The 18,068-nt window shown below is 37.1% G+C and overlaps 1 protein-coding gene across 1 annotated transcript in view; it reads right to left on the reverse strand.

Moving 5' to 3' along the window:
- Vwa8 (von Willebrand factor A domain containing 8) overlaps nt 1-18,068 on the reverse strand; it is a 441,297-nt gene that overhangs the window by 149,674 nt on the left and 273,555 nt on the right. The window contains exons 34-37 of the mRNA XM_023700137.1: nt 17,327-17,481; nt 13,458-13,656; nt 7,805-7,886; nt 2,562-2,766 (exon numbers count right to left, since the gene is read on the reverse strand). Coding sequence (XP_023555905.1) covers nt 2,562-2,766; nt 7,805-7,886; nt 13,458-13,656; nt 17,327-17,481 — 641 coding nt within the window. The remainder of the gene's footprint in view (nt 1-2,561; nt 2,767-7,804; nt 7,887-13,457; nt 13,657-17,326; nt 17,482-18,068) is intronic.

Raw genomic sequence — 18,068 nt, forward strand, 5'->3', positions numbered from 1 at the left:
CACACACACACACACACACACACACACACACACACAGAACCTATAAGAGATTCTACCAGTAAGATGTGGAGGATATGCTTTCTGGTTTTCTATAATTAGACAAGAAGATTTGAAAGCTGTAACTTCTTAACCTTTTTGTTCCCCAAATGTAGTCATGAAGAATCCTTTAGAGAAAATAATACTTGATTTCTGAAAAAATTGGAGTATTTTGATAGCATTATTGGGAAGAATACAAACATAATACTTCATAAAGAATGTATGAAATACAGTTGGACTTCTGACTTCTATTTAACATGCTTATGAAAACATGGAGTCCAAAGAAATAAACATGTGTTTTTAAAAATGGGCTCTAGGAACTAGTTACAGTAATACTTCAAATTCATTGCTATAGCTGTTTACTATAGTTGTTTACATGCTCTTATCAAATTCATAAACACATTTTATACACAGAGCTCAATTACATAAACTCTTGCAAGCTGCACACATTTTAAAAACATACCCATGCCTTCATTTACAAAATTAAAATCAAGAACGGTTTTCAATAAATGTAGGAGGCTGAAACATAGCAAAGAAATAAAAGGCAGTGGAAAAGCGTGTAAACCGCTATGTCCCCAAATATGGGCAGTCTGTCTGCTCCTACCCTGAGAGCTCGGGACAACAAGGGGCCATTTGTGGTAGATTGCTTGGCAGGTTGTTTGCCCGGAGTATCTGTCACCCGGAAGAACCACAGAAGACAGGACTGCGTAAACCTCCAAGGCAGGAGGCCCAAAGCTGACTCAAACTGCTAGAGCAAAAAGATGGACACAGGTTCACAGACCACTAGATGGCGATCAGGTTACTCCACTAGCGACAGGGACGGTTGCAGGCAGCTGGCAAACCTAAGGAGAGCTCTGAGTCCCTTTGCTTACTTTATGAAAGGTCTAACTTCCAAAATCTGGGAAAACAGATTCACAGTATATTCAGAGAAATGCCAGGGAAGAACAGCTATGCAGTTAAAACACAGTATTTAATTTTTGTAGCAGTCAAGAAACACAATAGAAATCATTACTCAAATTTTTCACAAGTTCTCTTGAGAAAAAAATAAAATCCTCAATGTAGGCCTTAAATCTTGACCACAGGAAAAGAAAACCTTTGTTCTCTATAACATATGAGAAATTAAAATAAAATTTATGAAATTTAAATACAATTGTATTTACTATTAGGTGTCAATGACTTTAGTGAAGCTAGGAGCTTAATTCAGAGAACAAATTAATGTTTAGCATAATAGAAACAGAATCACAAGTAACTAGCCTTCTAAATGTTATTATGGATATTGATCAACATCTATCTATTGCAATAATAGATCCATTACACTTAACAACATGTTTATTTAAGAGCATTATGTTTGTTTTAATTTAATTATTTATGTCCCTTTAAAAGTACTAGAGATTACTAGCTTATTTTGGCTTGAGATTTTCCTATAAACTTTTAAGAATCAATAGAAACATGTATTATTTATTCATAAGCATAATGATTTCCCTTTTAAGGGAAATCACAAAATAATCACATAAAATAGTAATTATTAATTTATTGATAGTATAGTCAGTGGAAACATCTTATTAATTGGACTTTTGCAGATCAACACATCTGGCAAGGACCTACTTTCCTTTTATTAGATAAAAATAAAATGTAAAGAGTTTTTTTCAAAGATTAAAATAAACCTTAAATAAATCATTTATATATACTATATATAGTAGGATACACCAGCATATCCTATATATACTATAAATAAGATACATCATTTATTCTTTCAATTAGTTTCAGACAGCTACTAGTTATTTTCAGAGTTGCTGGGTTTTCCTTTTGCCTTGGTGGCCCAGTCATTGTGATTGCTTTTTTCTTTTTTTGTACAGAGTCTATAGGGTCTCACTACACAGATCAGACTCATAGTGATCCTCCTGTTTTCAGCCTCCCAAGTGCTGGGATTACAGGCATGAGCCAGCATGCCCAGATCCAATCTCTGGCTCAGCATGCCCTGGGGGCAGGGCTAGCACCCACACCACACCAGGGATTGAACCCCTGTCGCCTGCCTAAGCAGGTGCTTTAGTCCTCTCAGCTATCTGGATGGCCCCTGCCAAATTTAAATCATCTAGAAAAAGGGAACCTGGTAAAAACCTATTGGATGCACATTTTGCTAACCTCTAGTCTAGAGATTTGGGCCTTACAAGAGTTGGCTGGATGTTAGATCTTCAGTGCTTCTGCTTCCTAGGTAGCATATATAGAGGCTGACAACAGTGGTAGTGAAAATAACAACAGATAAAACAAAGTTGATATTAGAAACTAGTAAATGATAAAGGTTCAAAAGATAAGATAATAGTTTATTTGTATGGTGTTCCCAGTAACTTGTATATTTAAGTACTAACAGGAAAGGTTTATTTTTACTTCTTACTCTTTTTCTGTTTTGAGTTCAAAAACTTGGCTATTTAAGCACCTACATTTGAGTCGCTAAGCTAGACTTTCCCCCTGTGTGGCACTCATACCTGAGTGCACACCATAAGAGGTAAGGTCAATTCAGGTGGTACCTGCATATATCTGTCGCCTTCTTGCCCAATCATGTTTCTCCACTCCATGAGGGACCGCTGCAGCCGTTCAAGTCCAGTTTCCCACAGCCTCACGTGGCCTCCCATGTCAACCGTAACAACGCCACTTTTGTCCCACTCAGCCAGCAGCGCGTCTGTGTCTGAAATAGTCGACAGCCATGTGGTATAAGGCGAGAGAGATTCTGATCTGAAAAAAGAAGCCAACGTGAAGACAAGAAACTATAAAAATAAAGCAGGAGGGTGATACTTCACATTCAAATGTTCTTTCCAGTCTAAGAAGTATGTTCACAACATTACTCACGCTTTCATCCCTGCTCATGCCTACTTCACAGCACAGGAAGCTTGCAAGAGTATGTGTCTTGGGCAAAAGGGAGGCTGAATATATTGAGTGTGTAAACATAGAGCAGGACAATAAAGAACATAATAACAAGAACTACTTTAATGAAGATATTGTATAATTAATCACAATATGCTATGTGTTGATAATTCAGGTAATGAAGACAGTTAAAAGTTACTTAGATTCCTTAATTACTATAAAGAATTTGTTATGGGCTACATATTTGTGGTTCCTAAAATTCACATGCTGAAGCCCTAATGCTCAGTGTGACAGTACTGTGACAATATCCATTCGAGAACAGTAAGGTGATAGTATCCATTCAAGGATACAGATGGAAAGCAGCCATCTTAAAGCCCTCACCAGAAAATGAACCAGTCAGCACTGTGACCATGGCTTGCACAGCTTCCAGATGGTAAGAAATGAAAGTCTGTCATTTAAGCTACAAGTTTGTGGTAGGCTGTTATAGCAGACTGACGTGAGTAGAACTCTAATAGTAAGAACACTAAGAGATAATATACTAGCTGGGTGTAGTGGCTCACGCCTGTAATCCCTGACTCGTGAGGCCAAAGCTGGAGGATCATTGCATGTTTGAGACCAGCCTTGGCTACAAGGTGAGGTCAAGGCCAGACTGAACTGCATAGAAAGACCCTGTCTCAAAATGACAGAGAAAGAGACAGACAGAGAGAGACACAGAGAAACAGAGAGAGAGAGAGAGAGAGAGAGAGAGAGAGAGAGAGAGAGAGAGGAGATACTAATATCCAACTGTAAAGAACAAAAATGCACAGCAATATATTGGTTATTTGCATTTGTTTTGCTAGTTGCATTTTACTAGATATCAGGAATTTTCATTTGTTGGCTAATTTCAATTATTAATTAATTAATTTTCTATATTTTAGGGCAGGGACAGCCACTGTTGCATTTGCCATTCCTGGGCTTGTGGGCATCCGATGACACAATCAGAAAGAAACAAACTTCATACCAATTAATACCTCCCAAACTGCCCTGGGGGCCTCACGTTTTAGAGCTTTCATGTCATTGCTGAAACTAAAGTCTTGCTTCTGCATTTCAAATACATTTGTATTTGATTTTTACCTTTTCTGACTCTTAAAATGATAGGACTCTAACACAAAGAACACACACATATATAATTATTATATATTTCATGTTTCTTTTATTATATACTATAACCTTATTTATGGTAATTTCTATGAATGTAAATTTTGAAAAGTCAACTGCATATTTCTTAGATGTTTTTATGATAAAGGGAACAGGAGAATGGGACCATGTGTTTCAGGAGTACTGTACAGAACTCCTAAAAGTATTCAAAGGAGGCAATGTGATATGAAATGAGATTTACTTTATGGTATTCTATCAAAAATTGTTTTGGGAAAAATATTAGTAGTTACAAATTATGGAGTAAAGAGCTATTCAAGAATAATGACATTCATCTATGTGAAATTATGTGGCAATAACACTTCAGTTGTAGAGTACTACTGAGAACTGTGTCTATCTTCCCCCTCTTGAAACCTACCACATAATTTTCAGCTCACAGGGGCAATTTCTTCAACATATTTACTACAGTTTGTACATCAGGTCTAGAATCCCTTGATTACTTTCTTTTTAAATGTATATTTCATATATATATATATATATATATAAAGTTTTAAATAAACAAAAAATAATAATAAAGTCTAAATTTACATATAGTCACATCTGAGTTAGGTGGTGTCATTTTAAAAATGAAAATATATAGAGAAAAATATGCAAGGGAAAAAATAACACATTCATTTGGCCCCATATTCACACTATAGTCTTATTATTAAATTTCCTATTAACTGAAATTAGTGGGCTGGCTTGATAGCTCAGCAGACTAAGGAGCCTGCTTAGGCAAAGCGCAGAAGCCAGGGTTCGATCCCTGGCCTGCTGCGCAGGCCTCACCTCTGGGACACTTTGAGACAGCCACTGAGCCTGGGTGTGGTGGTATGCACCTGTAATCCCAGCATTTCAGAGGCTGTAAACAGGAGAATCATTATGAATCCAATCTACGTAGTGAGACCCTGTAGACCCTGCCCTAAAATATAGAAAATTAATTAATTAATAATTGAAATTAGCCAACAAATGAAAATTCCTGATATCTAGTAAAATGCAACTAGCAAAACAAATGAAATCCAAAGGTATTCCCTTGAAGACCAAAGTATTGATAATGAACTCTTGCAATGCAAAAACTCCAAATTGAGAGGTATATAAGTACGATTATATGCTGGGTTTCAAAAACTTAGAAGAAATACGGAAAATAAAATATGACCTTAAAATTTTTGTATATCCTCTTGCCTCAGAAGCTCATACACTAAAATTTTTATATTGAACACATATCAAAGTAAAAAGGATAATATTTTGGACACACTAGGTTAAATAGATTATTAATGTGAAATTCATCTATTTCTCTCCCTTCCTCCTTCTCCCCTTTCCTTCCTTCTTTCTCTGTAGACAGGATTGAATCCAGGGCCTCTGAATTAGCTACATCCTCAGCCCTTTTTCATGTTTTATTTTGAGCCATGGTCTTGCTCGGGTCACTAAATTACATGGGCTGTGCTTGAACATGCACTCAGTGCTGGGATCTTTTAATATTTTTGTGGCTACGATAAGCATAAAATTATATTTGTGCCTTGAGTTGCATTTCCATTGGAAAATGCTGCTCTGCATATGTAAATTACAGTGCTCAGCAGCCACACTTCCACAAGGTCTTCTATGGCAGGTAGAACATGGACCTTATACAGAAAGTTTCAAAACTCTGAAATTAAAAAGCTCTGGGGGAGGGTGGGATTAAAAGAAGTACTGGAAAAAATTATCAGTGCTTCAAAATGCTTTTATAAAAAAGATGTTCTTTGCTTTTGTTACTTGAACGAGCCATACATCTTAATAGTATACAACTAAGATGGAATAAGAAATTTCTTCAAGTGTCTAAAGCTTTTTCCACACATACACAAGCTCCAAGATGTAAAGTTGTCCATACATGTATACATACATACATATACAAGAACATACATTTCTTTTTTTAAAATAAATTTCTTTGAAGAATTACTTCATTTTGCACAGTCTGGTAATCTAATTAAAGTGTCCTAGAAATGCAACTGGTAACTGCTGAGTGATTTCACAATGTCATGCTGAACTTCTTTTTCTCGAGGTTAGTAGGAAGAAAAGTGGTCTGGTGATGTTTTGAGTGACAGACAGCTCAGCTGAGGCTGCTGGCTTTCCTCTGACACAGGAAAGCTCTCCAGGATTGTCTCTGTCATTGCTGGGAATAAATACCTGACACACAAAATTAAAGTAGGAATGGTTTATTTAGCTCACAGTGTGTGGAGATTTCAGTCCACACTCTCAGACTGGCACATGGCAGAGGGCAACTGAAAACAGCAAAATAGCAGGAGCAAAAGGGAGGAGTAGTGCCAACAACAGCAACAGAGAGCTAGTCTGTCTCATGTTGCATTCAGGCTATCCACCCAAGGCCAGGTATAGCACTCACACCCATAATCCCAGCACTGTATCATGAATTAATCACAGACTTTCTTTCTTTCTTTCTTTTTTTCAGAACTAGGGATTGAACTCAGGCCCTTGAGCTTGCCAGGCAAGCTGTTATTCTACTGAGCCATTTCCCCAGCCCCCATACACTTTTGAAGTCTGCCCCATAACTGCTTGAGGCTTTGGAGGGACAACTAGACACAAACCATAACAAGATCTTCTGATTAAGACTAGGCATGTAGGCAAAGTTTTACTATTGTTTTACGGAGGGCTCAGGCACAGGTGGGAAAGTCCCCCTGGAGGTTGGGGTAGAATAGGATCCAGACTTACATAGAGTGGAAAGATTAGATAAAGGAGGCTTTGGCCTGGGGACAAGTCAGGGAAGGTAAGGAGGAGCCTAGGCTAAACAGACGGAGATAAGGCACTGATATGCTCAGTAAAGGACAGATTGCAGGTGAGAACACCTGTCTGTGTGTTCCTCAAAGACAGACAGAGCTTGATGCATCTGCTTTTGGATCCTGAGTCTAGGACAGGCCTTTGCTTCCACCTCTGGACAATAATAAAGGCAGTGAATGGTGATGAGGTCCAGTCTAAATCTCTGGGTATCCTTTGACTCCTTTATGGCCTTCATGACTAATCATATTAAACAAATGCTACTTAAATTCCTTTGACATTTTGAATACAAACTTCACAAAACCAATACATACAGGTAGTAAGTATTAAAATTCCTGTAATACTAACAATGTTATTTTTGGTACAGAAAAACTTAGCATTAGAACAGATCAAACAAAAAAGAATGAAGGCTAGAAGCCTATGAAACTTAACACCTATTCCCAACCCTTAGCATTTATAGTTTATTTGAAATATTTGAATATTTTTCTAAAATGAAAATAAAAATGCCAGTAAAGCATGCAGAACAGCAAGATATAAACCAAGTGTAACCAGGCAAAGAAGAGCTTGCTATTTAAGGAGGCAAAAGTTACACATTTATTCAGAGAACTTGGTAAGATTATTTTTTTTTTTTTTTTTAACTGCGGATTGAACCCAGGGAGCCATTATGCTACATCCTCAGTCCTTTATTTATTTATTTTTTTATTTAAATTTTAAGACAGGGTCTTGCTAAGTCAAGGAGGCTGGTCTCTAACTTGCACTCCTCCTGCCTCAACCTCCTGGGGAGCTGAAATGACAGGTATATACCACTGTGCCTTGCTAAGAACTCACTTCTTTTTTTTTTTTTTGCGGAACCAGGGATTGAACTCAGGCCCTTGCGCTTGCCAGGCAAGTGCTTATTCCACTGAGCCATCTCCCCAGCCCCGAACTCACTTTTTAAATGACATACTAAGCTATGGACAGAAGTGAAATGAATTACCTGGGAACAGGGATGTATCGGAGTTTTTTCGATTGAAGATCAGTGACTTCTATATAACCAGTTGTCTCTGGAGGCTCAATATCTGCAAATAAGTCACAATATGAGCCAACTATTAAAGGACAGTTTGGCACCAAACAGGAACCTAAGAATGCTTGAACACTACTAGAAGCATAAAGAAGTTATAAGAAGATTAAGGTAGAGTTCTAGGATCACTTGACAAGGTACTGGGTAAGTCTAGCTCTCATAGCTGGATTGAAAATTGTATTTCCTTCAGGAAAACACAGGGATATCAAAGGGAAACATATTGGCCTGTGATTGTTTTGTTTTCTTTTTTTTTAGTGTCAGAAAATAATCCCTTTATTTTTATTGTCTTTGATAGCTTCTCAAGATAGATTAGTACTTGCAGGCATCTTTTTCTTTCCCTCTATACTAGGAATTGAACGTAGGATCTCACACATGCTTAGGCAGGCACTCTACCATCAAACTATTTCCCAGCCCTTCGCACTGATAGCTTATCAAAAATAGTCCATCATCTGAATTGTGCTTTCCTTTTTGAGAAGTCACAACACTGTTGAGTGGGATTCAATCAAACATGGCACAATTAACACCCAGCTTGTAATCAGTCTGAGCTTGTGTGAACTTCTGGGTTTGGTGTTTTCTAGCTGTGTTATTTCAGTCAGGTTATTTACCTCTCTGAGGTCTGTTTTTCTTTGTCAGAAGGTGGGAACAATAGCATTTGAGAAACAAGCATTATTTTGAGGAACAATGCAGTGAGAAAATGCTCTGCACCTAAGTAGTAGTTGCCTTTGAGGAGCTCACAGCACAACAAGGAAAGTTCCATACCTCTCTCCTTCTCATCCCTTCCCTCCCTTCCATTTTATTTCTTTCTTCTCAAGCCACTGTGGGCCTCTGCAGACTCGTAAACAATCCCAGAGCTGGAATTACAATTTGGGTCAGGGAATGCACCGGAGAGTTGGGCAAGACGAAGTCCCATGGAGCAAAAGGCTGAGAAGGAAGAGATAGTGGTGTACAGGGAGAGGAGTGACAAGGAAAGAATCTTCTGTAACATGATCACCTGTATAGCCCGGCTGTCTCCGGAAAGCCACTTGCATAAAATGGACATGTTTATCATAAAAATTACACACCATCTGCACTGTGCTGCTCGAGACAGAAGGTCAGTTGTGGTTAAAGTTTTATAGTATATGTAATTTGTGACAATGCCTGCTGAAGTAGGTTAAGTTATTTATAGACCAGGATTGTTTTGTTTTGTTCTGTTTGCCAAAAATGACCAGTTACTAAAGCTGTTGGAATGACAAGGGCTGCCTAACTCACTAATTTAAACATTTTGGCTTACCACTTAAAGCCATTTTTTTTTCTTTATAAGTAGTAGTATTAAACTGAACTATTGTCATCAGTGCTTTCAGGTTACCAGGAAAGTAACACAGGCCAATTTATTTTAAAGTACTTTACATATTTCCTTTCACTATCAAAACTGATTCCATAGCATAGAGGGTAAGAAAATACAATAATGACTCTGCCTACTGTTTCAAGAGGGAGAAAGCAGGAATTTTATTACTGGTATTAAAAAAAAAAAAACATTTTCAGATATCAGAAAAGGGAATTTCTGGCTACTGGAGAAGTATTAAGAATAGTAGTAGTGTGGTAGGAGAGGTAAGGATTGTGTGTGTGTGTGTGTGTGTGTGTGTGTGTGTGTGTGTGTGTGTGTGTAACCAGGGATTGAACTCAGGCCCTTGTGCTTGCCAGGCAAGCGCTTATTCTACTGAGCTATTTCCCCGGCCCCCAGGATTTTTTAAATAATCAAAAGTAATGCTTCCTGAAGTGAAAATAAATCAAAATCTTATGGCTACCCTTCAACAGAGTATTCAATTGAATTAAGAAAATGAGAACTGTGTTCACCTTTTTTCCAAATATAGTCAAGTCCTTGTCCAACCAATTTCAATGTTTCTACACTATAGACACAATGGAAGTTCTGTGTGTTTTCATTATATTTATAATCTGGGTGGACTTCAAAGATAGGAATAAACTGCATTTAAAGATTAAAGATTACTGGCTATTAAATGGAAATCATTGCTGCAGTGTTTATCATGTTGTTCCCAAGAACAATAGGGACAGATTATATGCACAATGCCAGGTTAAGAGAAGCATAAAAACTGAGGCAGCATGCTCAGGTTCCCTCCCATCCCTCTCTTGAGAGAAGCGTTCTTTCCCCCAGTAAATATATTCTGCTCTTAAAAAAAAAAAAGAAAGAAAGAAAAAGAAAAGAGTATCATAAAACTATCAGGCAAACCAACCGAAAATATCTTCAAGGGAAGATTAAACTAAAATTTTTCACTCTACAAACACAATTTGATGTTCACTCACTTCTGTCTTTACTCACAAAATGTGAGTATACCCCCCAAAAAAGCTTTTATTGGGGTGGGAAAATAGCTCGGTAGTCTAAGCATCTGCCTGACAAGTACAAGGACCTGGGTTCAATCCCTAGTAGCGATTTTTTTAAAAAGCTTTTATTTATGGGTTTCCATATTATGGTGTTCTCCGCTGATGTTTTCATGCTGCTGGAAAAACACTACTGGCAATTCTACTCTTTAACATATGGAGTCAGGTAGAAGAATAGTCACAGTCCCACTATGTACAGTGGCAAAACCTTGGAAAGAATCTAGTGTGCCTTGTCAAAGAAAAATCAGTGACTAAACGGTAGTATGTAAAGCAGTGGAAAGAAAAGCTGAGCTACCAGCATGGTGATGACCAACTCTTCCCTGTACCAAATTCTTCACAAGCTCTTCTGAATCTTTCTTAACAACGGGTTCTGAGTCTTGGGCTTCTGTGTTTGCTTCTTACACCATTTTGTAAAAACTTGCCTGAAAATGGATCATAAATCTACATGTAAAATATAAATCTATAAAACTTCTAGAAAAAAATTAGGATGTTTGCCCTTCATCAAAATAGGAGGAAATGTTTTAAAAGTATATATCTGACACTGCACTGACATCTAGAATATATAAAAACACTCGAAACTCATAAATAATAAAAACTCAAAAATGGGCAAAAGATCTGAAGAGGAATTTCTTGAATTAGATACACAAGAAACAATGCTCGACACCTTAGGTGCAAGGGAAAGCACAGTTAAAATCATGTGGTAGTACTATAATGACAGCACTATAGAAAGGTGGAAAAACTGACAATGCTAAGTGCTGACAAGGACGCGGAGCAACTGCAGCTCTCATTCATTGCTAACATGACTGCAAGATGATATTGCCACTTTATAAAACAGTTGGGCAATTTTTATTTATTTATCTATCTATTTATTTATTTATTTATTTTTGTGGTACTGGGGATTGAACTCAGGATCCTGCACTTGCCAGGCAAGCACTTATTCTACTGAGCTATCTCTCCAGCCCCAGAAATTTTATTATATGATACAAAAAGCCATTCCTAAGTATTTGCTCAAGTGAAGCAAAAATCTATGTTCACTTATAAGAGTACATGAATTTTTTTTTGTATTTTTTTTTTTTTTTTTTTTTTTTTTGTGGAACCAGGGATACATGAATGTTTATAGTGACCTACTCATTATTGCCCCAAACCAGAGGAAATCTAAATATCCATCAATTTGTGAATGTACAGGCAAGTTTGGTATATCCATATAGTAGTGGTACATCCATACATCACTTGGCAATAAAAAGGAACAAGCTCTTACTATATACAACACAAATGATTCTCAAATACATTATATAAAGTTTAAGAAGACAGAGTAAAAAGACTACAACCTATGTACAGTATGATTCCATTAGTATTATGTTATGGTAAAAAAGCAAATCTGTAAGGACAGAAATCAGAATAGCTAGAAGTTGGAGGTAGTTTGAAGGGCTGGGCCACAAGTGACATGGGGAGAATTTGAGAGTAAGGGAACTCTTATTAATTTTGGTGGTGATGATACAACTGTTTGTATTTGTCACACTCACAGAATTATACAACAGAAAGGATGAATTTTACTGTGCATGAACCAATAATACACAGTATTATTAATAAACTTTAATAAACCAATAAGTACATTAGAAGTATTACTGTGATATATGAGAACAGGCAGGAAAGGGGAAGAGCGGAAGAAGTACTATTGACAGGAAGCCACGGCAATACCACAGCCAAGGTGCTTTGAATGGGATTTTGGTGATAGAATTTAGTAATAAGATATATCACTGAGATTCCGCCCTAGAAGGTGGTGATTAATGATGGACTACAATGAAGGACAAGTGAGAATGTCTGGGTGGATGAAAGTGTCCTAAGCTTTGGTATAGAACACCATGCTGACTGCTGCGAAGCTCTGCTGAGCTCCTCCACCTTTCATGTGGCTCCCTTTTCCTGCAGCAGCTCCTTCCTTGGATTGACTCCTACTTGTCTTTCAGGAGTCACTTTATCACAAGTCTGGCTTGTACTGTACTGCAACTGGCAGTTTGCTCATTTGCCTCTTCTACTATAAAAGACATTCTAAGGAAATTTCTATTCATTTTTCATAAGTTTAGGCTTGGAAGGGACTAATTCTAAATATTTTTATTTAACTGGGGCTTTTCTAAGCCAGTGATTGATGATGATGATGATGATTAATGTATTTAGGCCAGGGTCTATAGGGTCTCACTATACAGATCAGACTCATAGTGATCCTCCTGTTCGTTAGCCCCCCAAGTGCTGGGATTACATGTGTGCACCATCATACCTAGTCTCAATCACTGTCAAAGTGCACCCTGGGGGCGAGGCAGGCATAGCAGGCCGGTGATAGAACCCTCAGCCCCTGCATCTGCCTAAGCAGGCACTTCAATCCGCTGAGCTATCTGGCAAGCCCTGTGAGTTATCTGGCTGGTCCTTATTATTAAAAAATACTTAACATTTCATTTGTAAGGACCACACTAACATAATAAGGACCAGCCAGATAAACAGAATGGGGTTTGAACATACAGTAGATACATACAAGAAACCATCAGCACTGCACTTGAATATGTTATGCAGTAATAAACATAAATTGACATGCAGAGCATTGATGAATTAATCAATATACTAAGTTGCTGACCCTAAGTCTCAAGTTTCTTTGCCTAATATCCTAATAATTTTTTGTTTTTCCAGTACAGGGGATTGAACTCAGGATCCTGCGCTTGCCAGGCAGGCACCTATTCTACTAAGCTACAGCCCTGGCCCTATCCTAATAATTTTTGAGATTGATTGACTGATTGATTGATTGATTGATTGATTTTTGGCAGAAATGGGGATTGAACTCAGGTCTTTACACTTGCCAGGCAAATGCTTATACTACTGAGCTATCTCCCCAGCCCTCTAATAATTTTTAAAGGCACCTGAAAACTACATTCTATGTAGTGCCGCCACTGAGGACAAATTCTTACCTCAGTGCTGACAAGCACACACCTGTGAAGATGAGTGAGCACTTTTGAAATACATAGCTCTTTTTAGCTACTTCCAACTTCTCAGAATGATTCATATTTACAAATACGAAATGATAGTAATAAACCAAATGTCCCTTATCAAAGCTATTTATAAATATGAAGTGACAGTGATAAACGAAATATTACCTGCTGAAAGTAAGCCACCATTAATAAACTTGGTAAATTAGGAGTTAGTAAATCCTTACCTTTTGGGTAGATGTCTTTTAAAGGGACTTCTCCTGGGGGCAAAATCCTGACTACCTGATTAGGATCTAAAAGAGTCACGCAATTGCTCTGTTTTGGAGTCCCATCTTTCTTCTTCTTCTCTCCATAGAATGATGTACTGGTCACGTTTGGCTTATGCAGAGATGTTGGCCTCCTCCAAGAATACACTTCACTGGGTGACTAAAAGGGGGCGGGGAAGGGCCCGAGGGAGGGAGCAGGGAGGAAGAGGAAAGATTAAAGTGCTAACGTACTGTACTCTATGTTCAACAGTAACTTTTACAATGCAAGCCTTCAAGCAGACATCGGTGGTAAATTATTGTTTCACCAGTATAAGAAAGCCAAATCATTCTTTAATCTTTTGGGAAATGGCTGTTTCACCAATAATTGTAATTTCCAGCCAAGAGTGAAATATACAAGTTAAACTATTTTCTGAGTTTTTTTCTTTCTTTTTGTGGAGCTGGGGATTGAACTCAGGCCCTTGCGCTTGCCAGGTAAGCGCTTATTCAACTGAGCTATCTCCCCAGCCCCTAAACTATTTTCTTTTGAAACAAATTACAACTAAAAAGAGAGAATACAATAGTACCACTAGTTTAAACATAGTACAACAAACAATTATACATCTATTCTATAGCGGAAAAAGTAGATCAGAACTGGTAATTCTGAAGTCCTTGGAGTGTCCTTTCTCAAGCACATATCTCTGCCTTCCCTAAATCCAATTCTTCTGGAATTTTGTGTTGGTGCTGGGGATATAGCTCAGTGGCATGTGCACCTGCCTGGAATTTTGTCTTCCATTTTTTTTTGCTTTACATTAAAATTTTACCATGAATATTGATTCCTTCCTAAGATCATAAACTATATTTTCCTCTAAAAATCTGCATAGTGCTCTAAAGTTTTTCATATTTAAATCCTTAACCCATAAGGAATTAATTTTTGTGAATGATGTGAAGCAGGGCCCTTGTTCATCCTTTTCTCATATGAATAGCAAATTATCCAACACAATAACCTTTGCTCATCGACTGATCTGCCATGCTGTCATAAAATACAGCTCCTTACACACAATGGCCACAGATGTCTTTCTTACTCTGCTTGGGCTGTGATCTTCGATACCTTACACTGGTTTATTTGTCGCATTTTAAAAATTTGATTGTTTTTTACTATTGAGTTTCAAGAAACATATTCTGGATACAGTGTTTTGCTATAAAAGTAGATTTCAAATGTTTTCTTCCAACAAGCAGATTTATAGAAGTAACTCTCTGTCTCCATCTCTCAGTCTCTTAGTACTACAGATTAGACTCAGGTCTTTGCACCAAACTATATCCCTAGCGTTTTTTGTTTTTTATTTAGAAACAGAGCCTTCCTAGGTTGCCAAGGAGGGCTAAAGCTTATGATGCTCCTGCCTCAGACTCCTAGACTGCTGTTATTACAGATGAGCCTCACCACACCTAGATGTCTCTTAACAGTGTTGTACAGAGCTGAAGTTTTAAATTTTAATGAAGTATAACAGATCAATTTTTTCTGTATGTAGCTTGTCTCAGACACTTAGTAAGATGTTTGCTAGATGTGTGATAGTAGATATCCTAATCTTATTTTTGATAATTAAGCGCATTTTATATTCACCGTTTAGGATATTTGGTATAGGCGTTTATAGCTACTGTCTTTGGTATGAGGTTAAGAAATTTACACATAGGTTTACAATAATTTGTTGCCTCTGATAACTATAAGAAAGTTATTAAGGGCTGACATACCCCTTTGTTAATAGTTGTATAAGGAATCCAAATAAATTCACATAAAAGCGGAAAGGCAGTGTGGTATAAAAGAAATGATATGAGTTAGAGTGTTAGACACACTTGAGTTCAAGCCCTCAGTTCCTTGCTTATAACCTTCATAGCCCTGGGGTTATACAACACCTTTATGCTTCTACTATTTTACCAGTAAGGCTTTGTAGAATTGTCATAAAAATTAACTATTATATATGAAAGGATTTAGAACAATACAGGAGCTTAAAAATATGACTGCTATTATAAAACATTGAAAGGCTACCTGACATTAACCTTCCATTTAACAAATATTCATTGGGTATCTCCCATGGCATACCACGCGAGGTATCAAGGATACAGCTTTTACTTTAATCAGGCCAGTAATCTTAAAAGCTACAGCAGATTTCTATAGGATTAATACAAGAAGTGCCTTATACCCAGCCTTTACTTTTTCACTTTTGGTATAGCAACATTCTATTTCCATAGTAATATCTTAATCAGATTAAGCGATGAAATGGTTTATTTAGATAGTTTTGTCTTCGCAGAAAAGCTCTATTATTTCTTGTACTCATAGTGGCAAACATTCAGAGAGAAAGAATATTAAATACATTGCTAACCATTCATTTAAGTTACATAGACACTATATTCCAACAACATATCTCTAGTTATATAATATACTAGCAAATGATTCTCTTCTTGATAATTAGAAAGACATATGGTAAAGTCCTAAGCCACATATTATCTATTAGGTTTTGGATTTCTAATATCTCATATACTGAAGTACCAAACCTTCATTAATTATATTAAATTTCTGAGGGATGCAGGATTGGTGTATTATCAGGCAGAGCCTAATATTTTTATCTTTAAATGATTATATCATCCCAAGTAAAAGCTATAAAGGAAATTATTAAAATTAAATGTTTAATGATACCACATGGAGCTACATCTATAACTTGTACTGAAATAGCATTTGCATTTCATTTTCCCACATCTCCCTGGGGGAGGATGGTGCCCAGTTTCACCTGAAGTCAATTATACATAGCCTCTACAGTTAACAGTGGAAAACAGCAGAAGGGCCCATATATAAGAAATACTGAGGCCCTGGCCATTATGGTATCGTTTTGCAGAATGCTACAAAAATAAGATAAATCAGGGCCAGCCAGATAGCTCAGTGGACTAAAGTGCCTACTTCAGCAGAGTGCAGTGGCCGGGATTTGATACCTGGCGTGCCATGCTAGTTCCGCCCCCAGAGTGCACTGAGGCATCGATTAAGACTGGGCATGGTGGCACACACCTGTAATCCCAGTACTTGGGGAGCTGAAAATAGGAGGATTCTAAGAGTCTGATCTGTGTAGTGAGACCATGTAGACCCTGTACTAAATACATTTAAAAAATAGAGTGCTACTCAATGGAAAATGAATTGGTGTTCATGACTATCAAAATTTTTATTGTACAGTAATGATACTCCAATATGTTTAACATAAAAATTTTAGAAGGTATATTACTTTATTGGTTTCACTTTACTCCTTTTGACAAAGTACAGATAACATGATAGAAAATCTCCATCTGTGGGTAAGGTAGTACTATGTCACACGAACTCTCACATGTGAATAATACTTGTGCCTCCTTACTAGATTACATCATTGTATTATACTTTAAATCCTAGGTTTTTAAACATAATAGAGTTATATAGATATTCTTTTTGTGACTGATTTCAAATGTGAACTTGATTTGAAGTATATACCAGAAAACTATTCTATTTTAAATTATCCCTGAAACAGGCTTATAGATTATAGGTCAAACTGAAGATTAAAAACATTTGTTCAGTGTCAGTGAGATACACCTGCTTAGGCAAGTGCAGGGACCAGGATTCGATCCCTGGCACCACATCCATGCTGGCCCTGCCCCCAGGCGTACAGAGCTGGCCACCGAAACCCAGCTTGGTGGTACATGCCTATAATCCCAGTGCTGGGGAGGCTGAAAACAGGAGGATCACTACAAATCTCAGCTGTATAGTGAGATCTTGTACCAAATACATAATGATATAAAATAAAATAAAAATTTGTTCAATGATATAAAAGGTTGATACTTACCATGAGATCTGGAAAACCAACCACTATGGTAGCATAACTGTTCTCATCTGAGAGAACTCGGTTGGGAGAGGCGATCTTTTGTCCCACAGCTGAACTTAGATTTTCAGATGATAGTTGATCCCTTGAAATTTTATGGGGCATGCTACGTTCTCTTTCTGAAAAGTAAAACAGAAGCATTAGACATGATATGCTCCTGGTATGCTCTATCAACTAGTATTTTGCAAGATTTCACTCTCAATAAACCTAATGAGGAAAGAAAAAAAGGTAAAAAGAGAAATCACATTCATGAGTTTTTGTTCGCGATAAGTCTGTGTTTACAATCAAAGCACCTTCCCAAAATGATTCTAAATGTTTATGTAATTTAAAATTTTATTAACAATAAATACTATCATTAGTAGAACCCTGCAGAAAAGGTATAAAACTGACCCAACCCAGTGATAGCAAAGGTGTGCTTTGAATTTTTTCATAAGTTACTATTCACCTCCCCAAACTAAATGAATTAAGTAGGTATTCTGATGGACTGTAGTTGATATAGTGCATGAGGAAAAGAAACTACATACATCCTCACATATATCAGGGATCTAAATATAAGTACAGATTATAAATTTCTGTTAAAAATTTCAGGAAGCTTAAATGAGTAAGCTTACTCAAGATCATCTGAAAGGTTATAGACTCTCATTTCCTACTTTTAATGTTGTGACTAAATTTTTCTTTTGGTATTAATATCCCTTAGGCTCGTGTT

This window comes from Octodon degus, unplaced genomic scaffold (assembly GCF_000260255.1).
Source record: "Octodon degus isolate 3935 unplaced genomic scaffold, OctDeg1.0 scaffold00122, whole genome shotgun sequence".
Taxonomy (NCBI): domain Eukaryota; kingdom Metazoa; phylum Chordata; class Mammalia; order Rodentia; family Octodontidae; genus Octodon; species Octodon degus.